We start from the raw sequence: 13,313 nt of genomic DNA on the forward strand, positions 1-13,313 counted from the left end.
CCCATGCACAGCATTAGCACTGAGCTGAACTGCAATCCACAGAAGGCTCTAAAATAGTTGCAGCAAAAGAAAAGAAAACTCTGTCTCAGCAGAGACTTTATTCAGATTCTTACCCAAAGGGTTACAGTGCCAACAGAGGGGTAGCAGGAAGTGGTCTTAGTTCCATCTGTCACCAACACTACGCTATGATTACAGGCAGGGATTCCCTGTACAGTAAAGGAAGCCAATGCTCATAAAAATGGTCTCCCTCTTTATGCTAGGTGATGATAGAGCAGTAAGCAGATTCCCAGTTTGTTACCACTCCTCTAGAAGTGCTGAATAACGCAACCTACTCAGGGTCTTGGGGTCAGCTCTGGAATCTGTCTGCTGCAAGTATTTCTGCCAGCCTCTCCTTCTGGAATAGGGACACAGGAACGTTTAAATGGGGACATCCCTGGAGGACAGACAGTGCAAGTCTCTCTGTGACTGACAATGGCAGCAACCCACAATCTCCCGGGCAGTTAAAACTAGCAGTCTGTGCCAAGGAGGATGTCGTCCATATGCTATAGGATTTGTTATTGGTGGATGGGTTCCAGGCTAAAAAAGCCACTTGCTGCAGTTTGGGCCTCAAACACAAGCAGCTTATCATCAAGGGATCACAGTAATAGCATTTAGTCCATCTGAAATCTAAGATGCATCAGTTCAACTTCAATAGTGCTACGTAAAAGGACAGGCCCACAGCTAGAAAGCCTGTACTTCTTCTGCACAGGTGTAGAGGATGGGCTCTTTACTGGATGTTGTGAACTCGTAATTATTGGGACTGGTGCTGAGGGTGGCTGAGTGCCTCTGAGCTGCACAGCACAACACCGTTGCTGCCTTTTCTACCACTGGGCCTGTTTTTCCCCCTTTAGGCCAGGACAAACTGCAGGTTAGTGAGCAGCACTTTGATGCCACTTGTGACTGTTACAACAGAGGTGGCTGGATTGAGTTTGAAAGTATTTGCATCGCCCTTTTTATAGCGGTCTCGAAAAACATAGATGCTGCCATTGCAGCTGGCAATCTTCCAGAGGGACGGTACTGAGCTCCAGGCGTCTGGCAGGCACAGCCGGGTGAAGCTATCCAGCAGGGGATTATAGCACAGCAGTGAATCCCCCTCGGCCACAATGAACACCACATCCTTGTGTACGGCGGCGTGCATGCGCCCTGCAAAAGGCAGTACGTATGGCTTCACGTGGCATTTCTCTGTGTTGGTATCGTAGCACTGAATAAGCCGAGAGGGCTTGGTGAAGAAGTCCAGGTCATTTTCCTCCCCGCCCAGCAGGTAAATGACACCATTAAGGTTTACACCTGCAGCCCCTGAGACAGCCACTTCCAACTGGCTGGTCTCTGTCCAGACATTGTCTCGTACTCTGTAATATATGACAGCATTAGAGAGAGTGTCCTGCAGAGTCTTCCCCCCAAGGGAATATATTGCATCCTTGCTTGGTACAGAGACGAGCGTGTGTTGGAGCCTGTCACGGGGCAGAGGCGCGCACCACTCCCAGTCTATGGTCGCGTTGTTGCATTTCCACATGCGTCGTGGAATAGAGCCACCAACAACATACAGGTCACTGCCATGCTTGCAGGCTGCGGTGATCTGGTGACACAGGCTGTTCTGGCCACTCACACTGATGGAGTCATCATCAGCACAATGCAGAGAGACAGCGAGTGAATGTGTACGTGATGACTCCTTTCCAATCAGGTAGATGTGAACATTTTCCCCAATCACCTAAGAGAAAGGAGGAGCTTGTCAACCTTACCAGAATTAGGTCTGCTCACACAAGTGTCAGCGATGCCCAAGACAGAATCTTTTCAGCATTTCAGGACCCACCCGTGAGTGTGAGGCATGCATTCTGCTTCCCAAGCCTTGTTACGTTAGAGCATTCAGAGCCTTTTCAAGACACCACTTGTATCTGACAGCAAAGCAGCAATAGACTTCACTGGAATCCGAGTGACTGCAGTTTAGTTAAGGGTTGGCCACATCGCTGATAGAGTACTTACTATGAGGGGAATGCCAAAATAAGATTTCTGAATGATCTCTCAGATAACAGCATCTGGTGAAATGCGTTATTTGTGACATTGCCCTAATCGCTAAAAAAACCACCTCAGGTTAAAATTAAAAAAGCTGTCAATGGGGTTGCAATTTATAACAACGAAAGTATTCCTCGTGCAAACATTGTGAATTGCAATGGCATTTGTGTTTTGCGACTTTCAAGTCACACCTGCAAGCAGAATATACCCTGCCTTGGGAAGTGCAAAACCAGCAAGTGCTACACCAGCCTGGAACAGAAGGTCTTTTTATACCTTCAGACTTGATCGCAGTGTCTCTGAAAAGCCTGCTCGCTCCTCCTTGTTGAAGTTGATCCAGGTTTCTATGGCAGCCGTCGGATTCTGAGAACACGGAACGCCATCTGCGGTTTGGGGACAGAAAGAAATTTATGGTATCTAGACATAGGTGTGTGTACCTAGGAACATCCTTTCCTGCAACTCCCTCACCCCCTCCTGCCACAAACCATACCCTGTAGAGGAGGAAAAAAAGATCCAAAGGTTTATAGATTTTGGCAAGCACGATCAGCACTGCCAGCCAGGCATCTACATGCAATTTGCTTGGTTAAATATCAGAAGACAGAGCTGTCAGATTTAAAGCATTTTGGATGACTTTCAACAAAGGAAGCTACGTCAAAGAGAAAGAGGGCAGGGAAGAGACCTTACATGCTTTGAGATATAAAAAAAAATAGTAACACAATTAAGCATTTAGGTAGATTAGGTTCTCTTATTTGAAAATGAAAATTTCAGCAGTTGCATTTCTTGGCTCATTGGCTAGTCCTAGAAACTCATCTAGCAAAGGTCATCTGCAGAAATTGTTCTTCTCTGAGCACTGTCAGACAGCTGACCCTCAAGACTGAACATCTGTGTTGCTGCTATCCTGTCAACATTTGGAAATCCCCTGTGAGCTACTACAGCTTTCTTTAGTAGTGTGATAGTAGGAAACTTAACAGACTGCATCAGATTTCGATTTGTTTCTAGGCATAACTGGAAGTTTTAGCTATGCCATAAACTATTGCAGCAGCAGCACACTACCTACAAGACTTTAAGTGTTTCCTTCCAGTTTGAAAGTTGGCTAGTTGCCCTAGCACCAGCAATTATGCCTGTATTCATTGACAGGCTTCCCTTTAAAAAGGTTCTCTGATTTTGTAGTCCAACAAACCCTGAATTCAGTGATGCTGAAGGCATCTGACAAATTCTGACCCTTTTCTCCATACTGGAAGGACGGAGGAAAGGGCGGTGGGAGGGGAAGAGAGAGAAAGCTGGTATTTTGAATCTGTTCAATAGTAAAATGGATTTCCATAAGCTGTTTATCAGATGTAGTGGTTAAATGGAAAAACTTTGATTTTGAAATGAGTCCCAGGGCGCAACAGAAGGTAAGCTTAATAAATTACCATCTTCATGAAGTTTATTTTAATCCTTGCCACTAATAGCTTCCTCTATTTAATTGTCCATTAACTAAACAAAGAAGCAGCACTTGCAAAAAGATTTTCCCTACAAGCAATAGGAGTGTATTTCAGCTCTTAATCCATTTTCATGGACCAAGTTTCACCATATATATTGAGTAACATGATTCTATATATGGAAATAGATGATGCATGGAAAAAAATTCTTAAGCAATTACTTTAATTAAGGCCCACAAACACTGAAGGCCAAAGTCCTGAAACTATGATTACTGCATGGAATCACAATGAGGAAGAGTTAAAGCTACAGAGGTCAGTCACCCTTTATTTAATCATTTTTTTGTTTTAATGAAGTCACAACTTCGTTTAACAATTTTAGCTAGGCATAGTTATCAAAGTTACCCTAGTTTTATCATGTTTTCTGGAGCTATCAGTACATATTCTCAATAGGTTTTTGACTGTGAATTTCTTTAGTTGCAAAAGAAATATTGCAATTGAATATCTGTAAAGACTCCCATACACATAACCTCAACTTTAGAGGATACTTTAGGTCTTATGGGGAGATTTGCCAGTATTCCAAGGAAGACAATTACAGCAGGTTTATTACTGTAACAGCATATAAACCACTGACACACAAACTATAGCAATTTACTTGTTCACAGAATTATTTTTAATTAAAGCAAGGAAGGGGGAGTCTCTCTGGTCTCGAGTCCAGCACATTGGAATGTATGAGCTTCTTCTACATTCTTGCTTCCTCTAGCAATGATACAGAAACGTGCAAAAATGGAGTTGTGACTGAGGCATCATGAAGAGGTTTTATAGCGCTGCCCGTGTATGAGGGCAGCAGAGAATCTTTAAGCAGTGGTGTCAGACAAAGCAAGTTGTTAACACGTTGACACATCCTTCACAACACTAAGTCATTGCATCCATTACCGTGGAAGACTATTACCTTTACATTAAGAGTAATTACTGTATTACCCAAGATGTTACACTGCTTCTATTTCAGTCACCTGACTGCCTAGCCTAAATAATCCTTATAATTATATAAAATTGTTAATAACACTAACATAGTCTAGAAAGGTAGCCTGTGCTCAAGACTTCTTACAAATGTTGAGTCATTGCATTACAATGTTAAATGCTTAAGAATTACAATAGAAGAAAAAGATGTTCTTAAGGTGTTCATTTTGGAAATGCTTCTTTGTTTTACTTTTAATGCAAACAAAAATTGTTTAAAGTTATTAAGTTACATTAAAAAAAATGTACTATTTCCAATCTGTTGACTCAGGAACTGCTGGGAATTACCTGCGTCCTCTATCTCCATTTTCTATACCATAGATCTTGACAGTTCTATAGCATGTCCACTAACAATTTATGGTGTTGTGGTGTTTTGTTTTTTCTAATTAAGTTATCCAGAATGTTTTGCCTTGCTTAGCTAAGCCTCTGAATAGACAGTGACTGTGAAAGCTTGCGTCTTTCCATCTGTTTTGATCAATTCCTGCTAGACTCTCAGGCTGAAAGTCTCTTCCCAGATCCACAACATGGCGTGTCTCAAAAACTCCTTACCTGTAAGGATATCTGTCAGTAGGCGGAGAGGTAGGTGTAGGAACTCTTCCGTGTCTTGCAACTGAGATAAATGTGACTTTGCACAGTGTTTGGCAGCTGTGTAGAGCTCCATGTCACTGTGTTGATCTGCCAGCCACATGACCTGCAGACAGTTCCTGACCTGCACCGTACGAGCCAGAAAACGGGAGCATTCCTCAAAAAGGGCAGTCAGCTGATACATGTCTGCCACTTCATAGGTTTCCTGCAACTCTTCTGCCCTCAGCTTTACAGTCCCATGGTAAATATAGTCCACAAGGAGCTGAAAGACACTCTCGCTGACATCCTGCAGCTCAATCACCCGGTTGTGGGCTTCCTTTAGGTTGGAAGTGAACATGGAACGAAAAAAGCAACTCTGAGCTGAGAGGACCAAACGGTGCAGCTGGAATTCTTTGCCTTCCACTGATATCGTAACATCAGCAAAGAGCTCATCCTCCAAGCAGAGCTTCATAATTCCCTGGGCCACGCGGCCCGAGTGGGAGCGGTCAGTAAAGGTGTAGTTCACAAAGTAGTTCTCTTCCGCAGAGGAGCCTCCAGTCTCTTCTGACGAGTCCATGGTGCTGCACAGATCAGACCTCCAGCAATCTGTAAAACCACAATGATTATAAGGCTTTCTCCCCCCACCAACACGATTATGCAGTGCTTCAGCATACAGGGAAAAATCAAGCATATTGGTAAGAGGCCAGCATATTTCAGATTGAATATAAATAGCACAGCCAGACACTTCTGCTTGAGTTTCAGAACCTCAAACAACTGAAACAAATTAGAAGTTGGCATGATTAAGATTATAATATATACAAAACTTCCAGTACAGTGAGCATTGCATCCCAGCAGAATTGCAAGATTTGCATATCTTTTCACAACTCATTTCACTGACACAAAGAAATGCAGCAACAGTTATTCAAGTGGAAAGTCCAGCAACCACCCTAGGAAACTGGCAATGCGAAGAGAAAGTGGCAGTACCTTAGTTGGGCTAGATAAAAGAAAAAAAGGGTTAGAATATCATACCACAACAAGCACAGGCAGCAGCTCATGTCATTAATAGGGGTTAATTACCATGCAAAAGCGAAGTGATGAATTTTTGGAGTGCTACCAATTCAGGTGGGTTTGTTTTTATCAAAAAGCCCGCCGGACATAACCGCCAGCTCTTCAACCAAACCAAGTGAGGTAACTCATGGTCATACTCAGCTTGCTAACGTGCCAGACATCTTCAGCATGCAAAACAACACGCTAGATGCTGTTAGCCAACATTTCCCCAAAGTTGCAAGGATAGCTCATTTTGCTGCATTTCTTAGTAGGTAACAGAGATTACATGCAATGCTCCAAGCAGTTTCTGTGTCGAAAAAAGCTTCTGCTGTAGGAAAGAACTTTCCCTTAACACGGCTCAACAGCATTAAAAGCAAATAGATGCCCATTTGCGTCCCCTCTAAACCTGTTTCTACACCTAGTAGGAATAGTTTCTTAACAGCTTCTCAACTATGCACCCTGGTGACTAAAACAAGAAATTCCTTCAGTTATTAGTGAACACGATTTCCAGCGGAGTGTTTACCTAAAGACAAGACTTTTCTCCAAGGGGCTGCTAGTTACTCTCCCACACTTCATTTTGCCAAACGTGCATTTTCTTACAACAGCTCTGCGTGGTACAGGAGAGCTCCTAATTTCTTCACTCGAGCTGTGTTCACTGGAAGCAGTGTCTACACGCAATGGGCTGAGCAAGTCCATCCCCTCCCCGCCTCAGTTATACCCGCAGCGTCGTGCAGCGGCTCTGCTAGCAGCGTCCTACAGCGGTTCAGAAAATGGCTCGGGTTGGACGGGGCCTTAAGGACCACCCGATTCCAACCCCTGCCGCAGGCAGGGACCCCTCTCCCCCCACACCGGGCTGCTCAGGGCCTCACCTAACCGGGTCCTGAGCACCCCAGGGACGGGCACCCACAGCCCGTGCCGGCGCCTCACACCCGGCTGTACGAGGCCGGGGAGCCGCGGTTAGCCCAGCACACGCCACCGCTGTTTTCCGTCCTGCAGCCCGGCTCCCGCTGTAACGAAAGCCCCTGCAGCTTCCAGCCGGGCCCCGGAGGCCGAGGCGACCGCCCCGCCCCGCCCCCCCCCCGCGGCGCGGCACCCACCTGCGGCGCCTCCCTTCATGCCGCCGCCCCGAGGCCTCCCGCCGCCGCCGCCGCCCCGGGGTGCCCCAGCGGCTCCCCCGCGCCCCTCACCCTGCGCCAGGCGCCGCCGGGCACTCGCCGCTTCCCGGCCGCCGACCGACCCGGAAGCGCCCGGGGAGCGGCCGCGGCGGGGCGGGGAGAGCAGGGGGGAGGCGGCGGCGGCGGCGCCTTCCTCTTCCGGGCCGTGCCCTTGCCCGGCCGTGCTGCGGCGATGTTGGCGGCGGCGTTGCGGGGCCTGGCGCGGCGCGGCCCTCCGCGGGTCGCCGCGGCCCCGGTGGCGGCGGGGCAGGCGCGGCCGGCGGGGGGCTCCGCCGCGGAGACTCGCCGTAAGTCAGCGGGCGGGGGGCGGCCCGGCGGGGTCCGAGCAGCGGGAGGGGGGTGAGGGGTCGCCCGCCTCAGCCCCCGGTCGGGGAGCCGGTGCTGGCGAAAAACCCGGTTGCGTTGTCTGGAAAAGCGGAGCCGTTCTTGGTCCAGGCTGAGCGGCCTTGGCAGCGTGCGAATTCAGTCACCCGGCCGTGGCAGCCCCCCTCTCTTCCATCTTGTTTTCCTCTCCGTCGTTCCGCCGGGGTGTCCCTTCTGCTGTATTTGCACGGCGGGCAAAAGTTTCTGGGTAGCACAGATGTAAACGCCCTCATCCAGGTTTCTGTCAGGGTATCTAGGTTGGAAACGACTTTTAGGATCACCGAGTCATTAGATGGCCTGCCGAGTCCCACTGCCAAACCATGTCCCCGAGCACCACCACATCCACACCTCGCTTAATACCTCCAAGGACAGGGGCTCCACCTCCCTGGGCGCCCTGTTCCAACGCCTGCCCACCCTTTCTGCGGAGAAATTCTTCCTGATATCCAATCGAAACCTCCCCTGGGGCAACTTGAGGCCATTTCCCTGCATCCTATCAGTTATCACCTGAGGAAAGAGACTTGACACCCTCCTTCTCCACAAGCTCCTGTCAGGTACTTGTAGAGATGACAAGGTCTCCCCTCTGGCTCCTGTTCTCCAGGTGTTGCTATAGGCCAGTCTCTGTGACATGCCCTCTGTTCCCCTATGCACGTGTGGTTTGTTTAGCTTTGGATTTACCAGAAGAAAGCTTTGTGGGTTACTTGAATCCTCCTGCCTTCTGCAGAAGTTACTGAGAGGCAGAACGATTAAAGGGATTTTTAAGCAAGGGATGGGAGTTACTGCTTTTCCTGTTGCTCTCTTTAGCTACTGTCAGACCAAAAAATGAAGTAGAACAGAAGCAGCTCTGTGCGTTTGGGGAGTACGTGGCTGAGATCCTGCCCAAGTATGTCCAGCAAGCACAGGTAAGTGCTGTTTAAGAAATTGTTCGTGCTGGGAGGTGGCTGCAACCCATAAACTCACTACTTTTTTATTAGATGTTGTTATGAGGAAGAAAGATTGTCAGAATTATGTGAAAATTAGGGCTGTTATTGAGCCCCTTTCTCTGATGTCATCATGTCTGCTGTACCATATACTTCCTTTGTATATGTGTTCTGCTGGATTCAGTGCAACGTTCAGTCCCGTTAGTGTCAGTGCTAGTTCCCTTTCTGTTGTTTTCATCAGGTGACCTGCTTCAACGAGCTGGAGCTTTTGATCCATCCAGATGGGATTATTCCAGTTCTGACCTTCCTTCGGGATCACACTAATGCCCAGTTCAAATCCTTGGCTGACTTGACTGCTGTTGATGTCCCATCTCGGCAGTACCGTTTTGAGGTAAGAACCACTCACAGGTGCCGGACTTGGAGAGCTCCACACCTGCTGATGGCTGAGGATGCTGTTGCAGCTCTGACTGCATTTTTTGCTTTCTGACAGTAAATAAAAAATCCACTCTGAAGTGCTGGGTTTGTTTAACCTGTTGATCCTGGAAGCAGTAGCAGAACTAATACTGCATGGGTTCCTAGCTTTCCTTTTGTGTTCTGCTGAAAGTCTTTCTCCTCCCTCCCCCCGGAGGGAGGTGGTTGTTGAATTTTTTTTATTATTATTCTTTTTGTTTTATTGTTTGTTTTGCTTTGATTTTATTAAAGTGTCTAGAGACTTTTTTCTGGCCATGTAGGAACTGGTGCTCTTCCTTCTTCCACCTTGGTCTGTCAGCTGCTGTGGACACAAACAGTCATGTTTTTCTTTAAATTCCACAAATTTTCTCCTTAACAATTTTTTTCTTCTTCTAAAAAAGAAAAATCTTTAGTAGTTTTAAAAACATCTTCTGAAAGTCAGGACCTATTTGAAGGAGATTAGACACTCAGTGTATTGTCTTCTCACCTACTATTAGAAAGCCTTTTTCACAGTATGATTGCGAAGACTTTGTTGTAGTTTAGCCTAGGAAAGTCTGTGTAAGATAACAGAAGAAAATACCTGGGGATCACAAGCTGCAGGAGGCTGACTATGGTTTAGGCAACCTTATTGATGAAGAGATGTCCTCCTTTCCTTGTCCAATTTGGGCAGATCATCTTTCTGACATAAGAAGTGAACTGGTTTTGTTCCCAGCAAGTTAGAAAGATTATGAAAAATAGCTTATTTGTTTCCCCCGTTGGTTTATCTTGTGGTATCAAATCACTTACCAACGGGGTCACTGGATACTGGGGGTAATCTATAGTCATTTTCTTTACGACAGACTATTGTCATGCGTCTTCATCCCATCAGTATTCTTTTTTAAGATTTAGTGTTCGTTTTACTTCAGCTCCTCATCAGTGATGTTTTCTACATCACACATCCTTTTTGTTATTCTTGAATTAAGAAAGAAAAACTACCAGAGCCTCAGTTACGGTGACTTTTCATGCCCAGCTCTTAGGTGCTGCATGTGACTTTGCTGAGAAGGAATATTTGAAATAGGCTTCATACATCTTTGCTCAGCCAGTACCATACCGTGAAGAGATCTCTAAAGTCCGTACATGGCCAATGTCTTCTTTTATCGTACTGCAGATTGTTTACAACCTCCTGTCTCTGCGGTTCAACAGTCGGATCCGTGTGAAGACATACACTGATGAGCTGACGCCTATCGATTCAGCAGTGTCTGTGCACAAGGCAGCAAACTGGTATGAAAGAGAGGTGAGTGCCATTTTACTTGGGAGCAGAGTCTCTGTTGAGTGGGGCTGCATTTTCCTAAAAATAATATCATTATCTAAGGCCCTGAGAAAGGGGGAGGTGTTTCACTGGCTGTCTTTTCTGAATAGGAGAAAAACACTGTTTAATTTGCTTTTAAATTAATTCCTGCATGGAACACTGGCACTGCACAAAGCTGGGCATGGAACTGAAATTCTGTGGACATAATACACAAAGGGGACTTTTTTCAAAGTAAGAGGAGCCTTACCTCTAGCAGTGTGTTAGAAGGACCCCTTTGTTTTCTTGGATGGAGTGGCCTTTCTGTATGAGGTGGGGAAGCATGGAGGTGCTAGAAAGGTTGATATGGAGATAAGACTCTCTAATTCAACTTACTAGGCTCCCTTTCGTTTAGGTTTGGGACATGTATGGTGTTTTCTTTGCCAACCACCCTGATCTAAGGCGAATCCTCACAGACTATGGGTTTGAAGGCCATCCTTTCCGGAAGGACTTTCCGCTCTCTGGCTATGTGGAGGTAGGAGATACACTTGTGTCTAAAGTGATCAAATCTCTGTAATACTCTTTTATGAGTTTCAGTACAGAGATGTGAATGCTTTGTAGTCCTTTATCTAAAAGGGGTCTAAAGACATTTCACTTGTGTGTATTCCAGTAAGTATGCATCTCCAGCATTTCAAGTCATCACAAAGTATTATATATAATAAGGCAGCCTAAGGCCAGCAACACTGAGCAAATTTCATGTGACGTATGCCAAAGGCAGAGAAAGTGCTTCTGCTTTTTGTTTTTCATTTGAAACGTTAAACTTTCCACTGCAAAACTGGAGATTTCCATTGGAATGAATGACTAGACTGATCTTTATGCAGTGGGAATTCTACTTTCTGAAGTTTTTGTAGGCCCAGATTACAAAAATCTAGTTGAACTGACTTGTCGTTTATCAAATGTTTACCTCTGTGTGGTAAACCACACGTGAAATGAGTGTATTTGGTATCTGCCTAGTTTCAAATGACTGCCTTGCAGAAGCATTCATATTTGGTGTAGTTCTAAGACTGAGCTGAGTCTCAGGAGAAGACAGTGAAGTTCTGTAGGCAACAGAGGGTTTTAAGAAAATAGAAGCTGTGGAATCCTGTAAGCGAGGACTAGGCAACAGGTTTGGAGATTGGAACTGACACAACGAGGGTAAATCAAGCCTATCTGGTACTCAACTACCCTTCACCTGTGTTCTGAATGTTATGCTAAGAAGCAAAACAAACCAAACAAGCTGTCATAATGGGCGTTTATAAATATACATGAGAGTAGTCTACAGCTCTGCCAGGTGGATGGACCACCTTATCGCAGTGACTCAGGAGAACTTCCTTTGTCATATGACAAACTAAATCTGTTATTCCGAGTAGACTTCATGTGGACTGTAGGCTGGGCACTCCTAATTCAGATTGGTTAGCCAGGACATGTGGGGTGCGTGGTAGCAAAGAGGAGGAGTTTTTGGAGAGTACAGAGGTCTTGGTGGCATCTGGAGGGCTCTTGTTCAATAATGAGGAGCACTGAAGCTGTGGCAGAGACCCAAGCCCTATCCATGGCATAAGAACTGGGGTTACTCGTACTTGAGGGTGGCCTGGGTCATTACTGTGTACATCCAATAGTGGAGGGGGCATGGGGGCTGTATGAAAATGACCGGCCTGTGTCCTTTGCACTGTTCTAGGTGCGGTATGATGATGAAGTGAAACGGGTAGTGGCAGAACCTGTGGAGCTATCTCAGGAATTTCGCAAGTTTGATCTGAATAGTCCTTGGGAGACATTTCCTGCCTATCGTGCAGCTCCAGAACCCCTGAAAATAGAAGCAGGAGCCAAGAAAGAAGATGCAAAATAACATCAGAATGGAGCAGGTGCATAGCACTATCCTTTCTGTTCGAACATAGTATTTATAATAATAAAAATTGATGTGAGATTCATGTCTGTCATGGTTACATGAATAACGTTGTTTTCAAACTAGATGAAAAGCAAAAGATGAGGGATGCTAATTTGCAGTCCTGATAGTCCAACTGGTAGGTGTTTATCTACTGTTTTGAACTGTAAGACACTGGATTTGTCTTTTTGGCTTGGAAATTGAATGGAGTCCAGGCATTCCCTATGGCTGAGATGCTGTAGATACACGGCTTCTGCTAGCTGCCCCTGTAGACATAAGTCATAGCCTGAGCACTCACTAGTGCAAACTCCAGGCGACTTCTGAAACAGCTGTGCAGCTTAAGTAATGGGAGAGCAGTATCTCAGCTCCAAGATGGGAAGATTATCATAATGTAGCAAAACGCACGTAGCTTTTGTAAATGGTTCTAAAACAGCTGTTAGTAGAACAACACAAGAAGTATCTGGATCCACACCAAATCGATTGTGGAAATGTCTGCGTTGTTCCTTTGGGAGTTAGGTCTGTCTGTTCTGCTGGCAGAAGGAGTTGCAGGTAACCTCTTACATGCTACTCCTTCGTGCCAGCTTTTTCTTCACGATTTAGCAGTCTTTAGTTTCTCCAACTTCTTCAGACTGCTTTTTCCTGCAGTCAAAAATATCTCCTTTCCTCTCCCCTCCCTTGTGCCGTAGACAAGAGTATGCCTTTTTGTCACCATTCCAGTTACTCGGAGCTCTATGAGATAATAGCATTACCACTATCTTTGCTCTTGTGGAAAATCTCATCTCTCTCCAAAAAAAATGGAGAAATATTGTAGTTTCAGTCCACCCACCAGCTGTTTGAATGAGATTACATTACAGCAGTCATCAATTAATAATGTCCCTTGTTCTTAGTCCAAAAAATGCATAACACAGTTCTGCATCAGAAAGCTGACTGACCTCATTAAAATCTGAAAACTGTTGTGTAAGAAAATTTACAAAATAATTCAGAAGAGTTTGTAGAGACTACCTGAATCATCCCAGTGCTACTTAAGGCTTTTTAAATTGTAAGATCAATAAATAAAAAGAATCTGGGGTGGTCAGAGTATGGGATAGAGGAAGAGAGAGAACAAAACAAATTCAGTTAAGGGAAAAAAAAAAA

General features: G+C 45.6%; 2 protein-coding genes across 4 annotated transcripts; one reads left to right on the forward strand and one right to left on the reverse strand.

Annotated features, from left to right (window-relative positions):
• Positions 1 to 83: 83 nt before the first annotated feature.
• Positions 84 to 7,367, reverse strand: KBTBD4 (kelch repeat and BTB domain containing 4). 3 transcript variants are annotated; one of them, XM_066997658.1, is made up of 4 exons: positions 7,280 to 7,367; positions 5,031 to 5,651; positions 2,323 to 2,429; positions 84 to 1,747 (listed from the first exon to the last, which is right to left on the reverse strand). In XM_066997658.1, the coding sequence occupies exons 2-4, from the start codon at positions 5,620 to 5,622 to the stop codon at positions 887 to 889; spliced, it is 1,560 nt and encodes a 519-aa protein (XP_066853759.1). In that variant the 5' UTR covers positions 5,623 to 5,651; positions 7,280 to 7,367; the 3' UTR covers positions 84 to 886. The 3 variants fall into 3 exon arrangements, with proteins under 3 accessions (XP_066853759.1, XP_047914477.1, XP_013049008.1); XM_048058520.2 differs by having other exon boundaries at positions 7,190 to 7,327; XM_013193554.3 differs by lacking the exon at positions 7,280 to 7,367 and adding an exon at positions 6,616 to 6,817.
• A 27-nt stretch (positions 7,368 to 7,394) lies between these two features.
• NDUFS3 (NADH:ubiquinone oxidoreductase core subunit S3) lies at positions 7,395 to 12,225 on the forward strand. Its single transcript, XM_048062470.2, has 6 exons — positions 7,395 to 7,554; positions 8,432 to 8,529; positions 8,789 to 8,938; positions 10,145 to 10,270; positions 10,677 to 10,796; positions 11,976 to 12,225. Exons 1-6 carry the CDS (start codon positions 7,440 to 7,442, stop codon positions 12,141 to 12,143), a joined length of 777 nt encoding a protein of 258 aa, XP_047918427.2. The 5' UTR covers positions 7,395 to 7,439; the 3' UTR covers positions 12,144 to 12,225.
• The last annotated feature ends 1,088 nt before the right edge of the window (positions 12,226 to 13,313 follow it).

The sequence above is a fragment of the Anser cygnoides genome, chromosome 5, assembly GCF_040182565.1.
Source record: "Anser cygnoides isolate HZ-2024a breed goose chromosome 5, Taihu_goose_T2T_genome, whole genome shotgun sequence".
In the NCBI taxonomy this organism is placed as follows: Eukaryota; Metazoa; Chordata; class Aves; order Anseriformes; family Anatidae; genus Anser; species Anser cygnoides.

Bases quoted from the DNA above. Each gene is read 5' to 3' on its own strand.
- NDUFS3 (XM_048062470.2), top strand. From the start codon at position 7,440: ATGTTGGCGGCGGCGTTGCGGGGCCTGGCGCGGCGCGGCCCTCCGCGG. The intron at 8,939-10,144 runs GTAAGAACCACT...ATCGTACTGCAG, and splicing joins CTCGGCAGTACCGTTTTGAG to ATTGTTTACAACCTCCTGTC. The intron at 10,271-10,676 runs GTGAGTGCCATT...CCTTTCGTTTAG, and splicing joins CAAACTGGTATGAAAGAGAG to GTTTGGGACATGTATGGTGT.
- KBTBD4 (XM_048058520.2), bottom strand. The intron at 2,430-5,030 runs GTAAGGAGTTTT...CCCAAACCGCAG, and splicing joins ACTGACAGATATCCTTACAG to ATGGCGTTCCGTGTTCTCAG. The intron at 1,748-2,322 runs GTATAAAAAGAC...CCTTTCTCTTAG, and splicing joins CACTGCGATCAAGTCTGAAG to GTGATTGGGGAAAATGTTCA.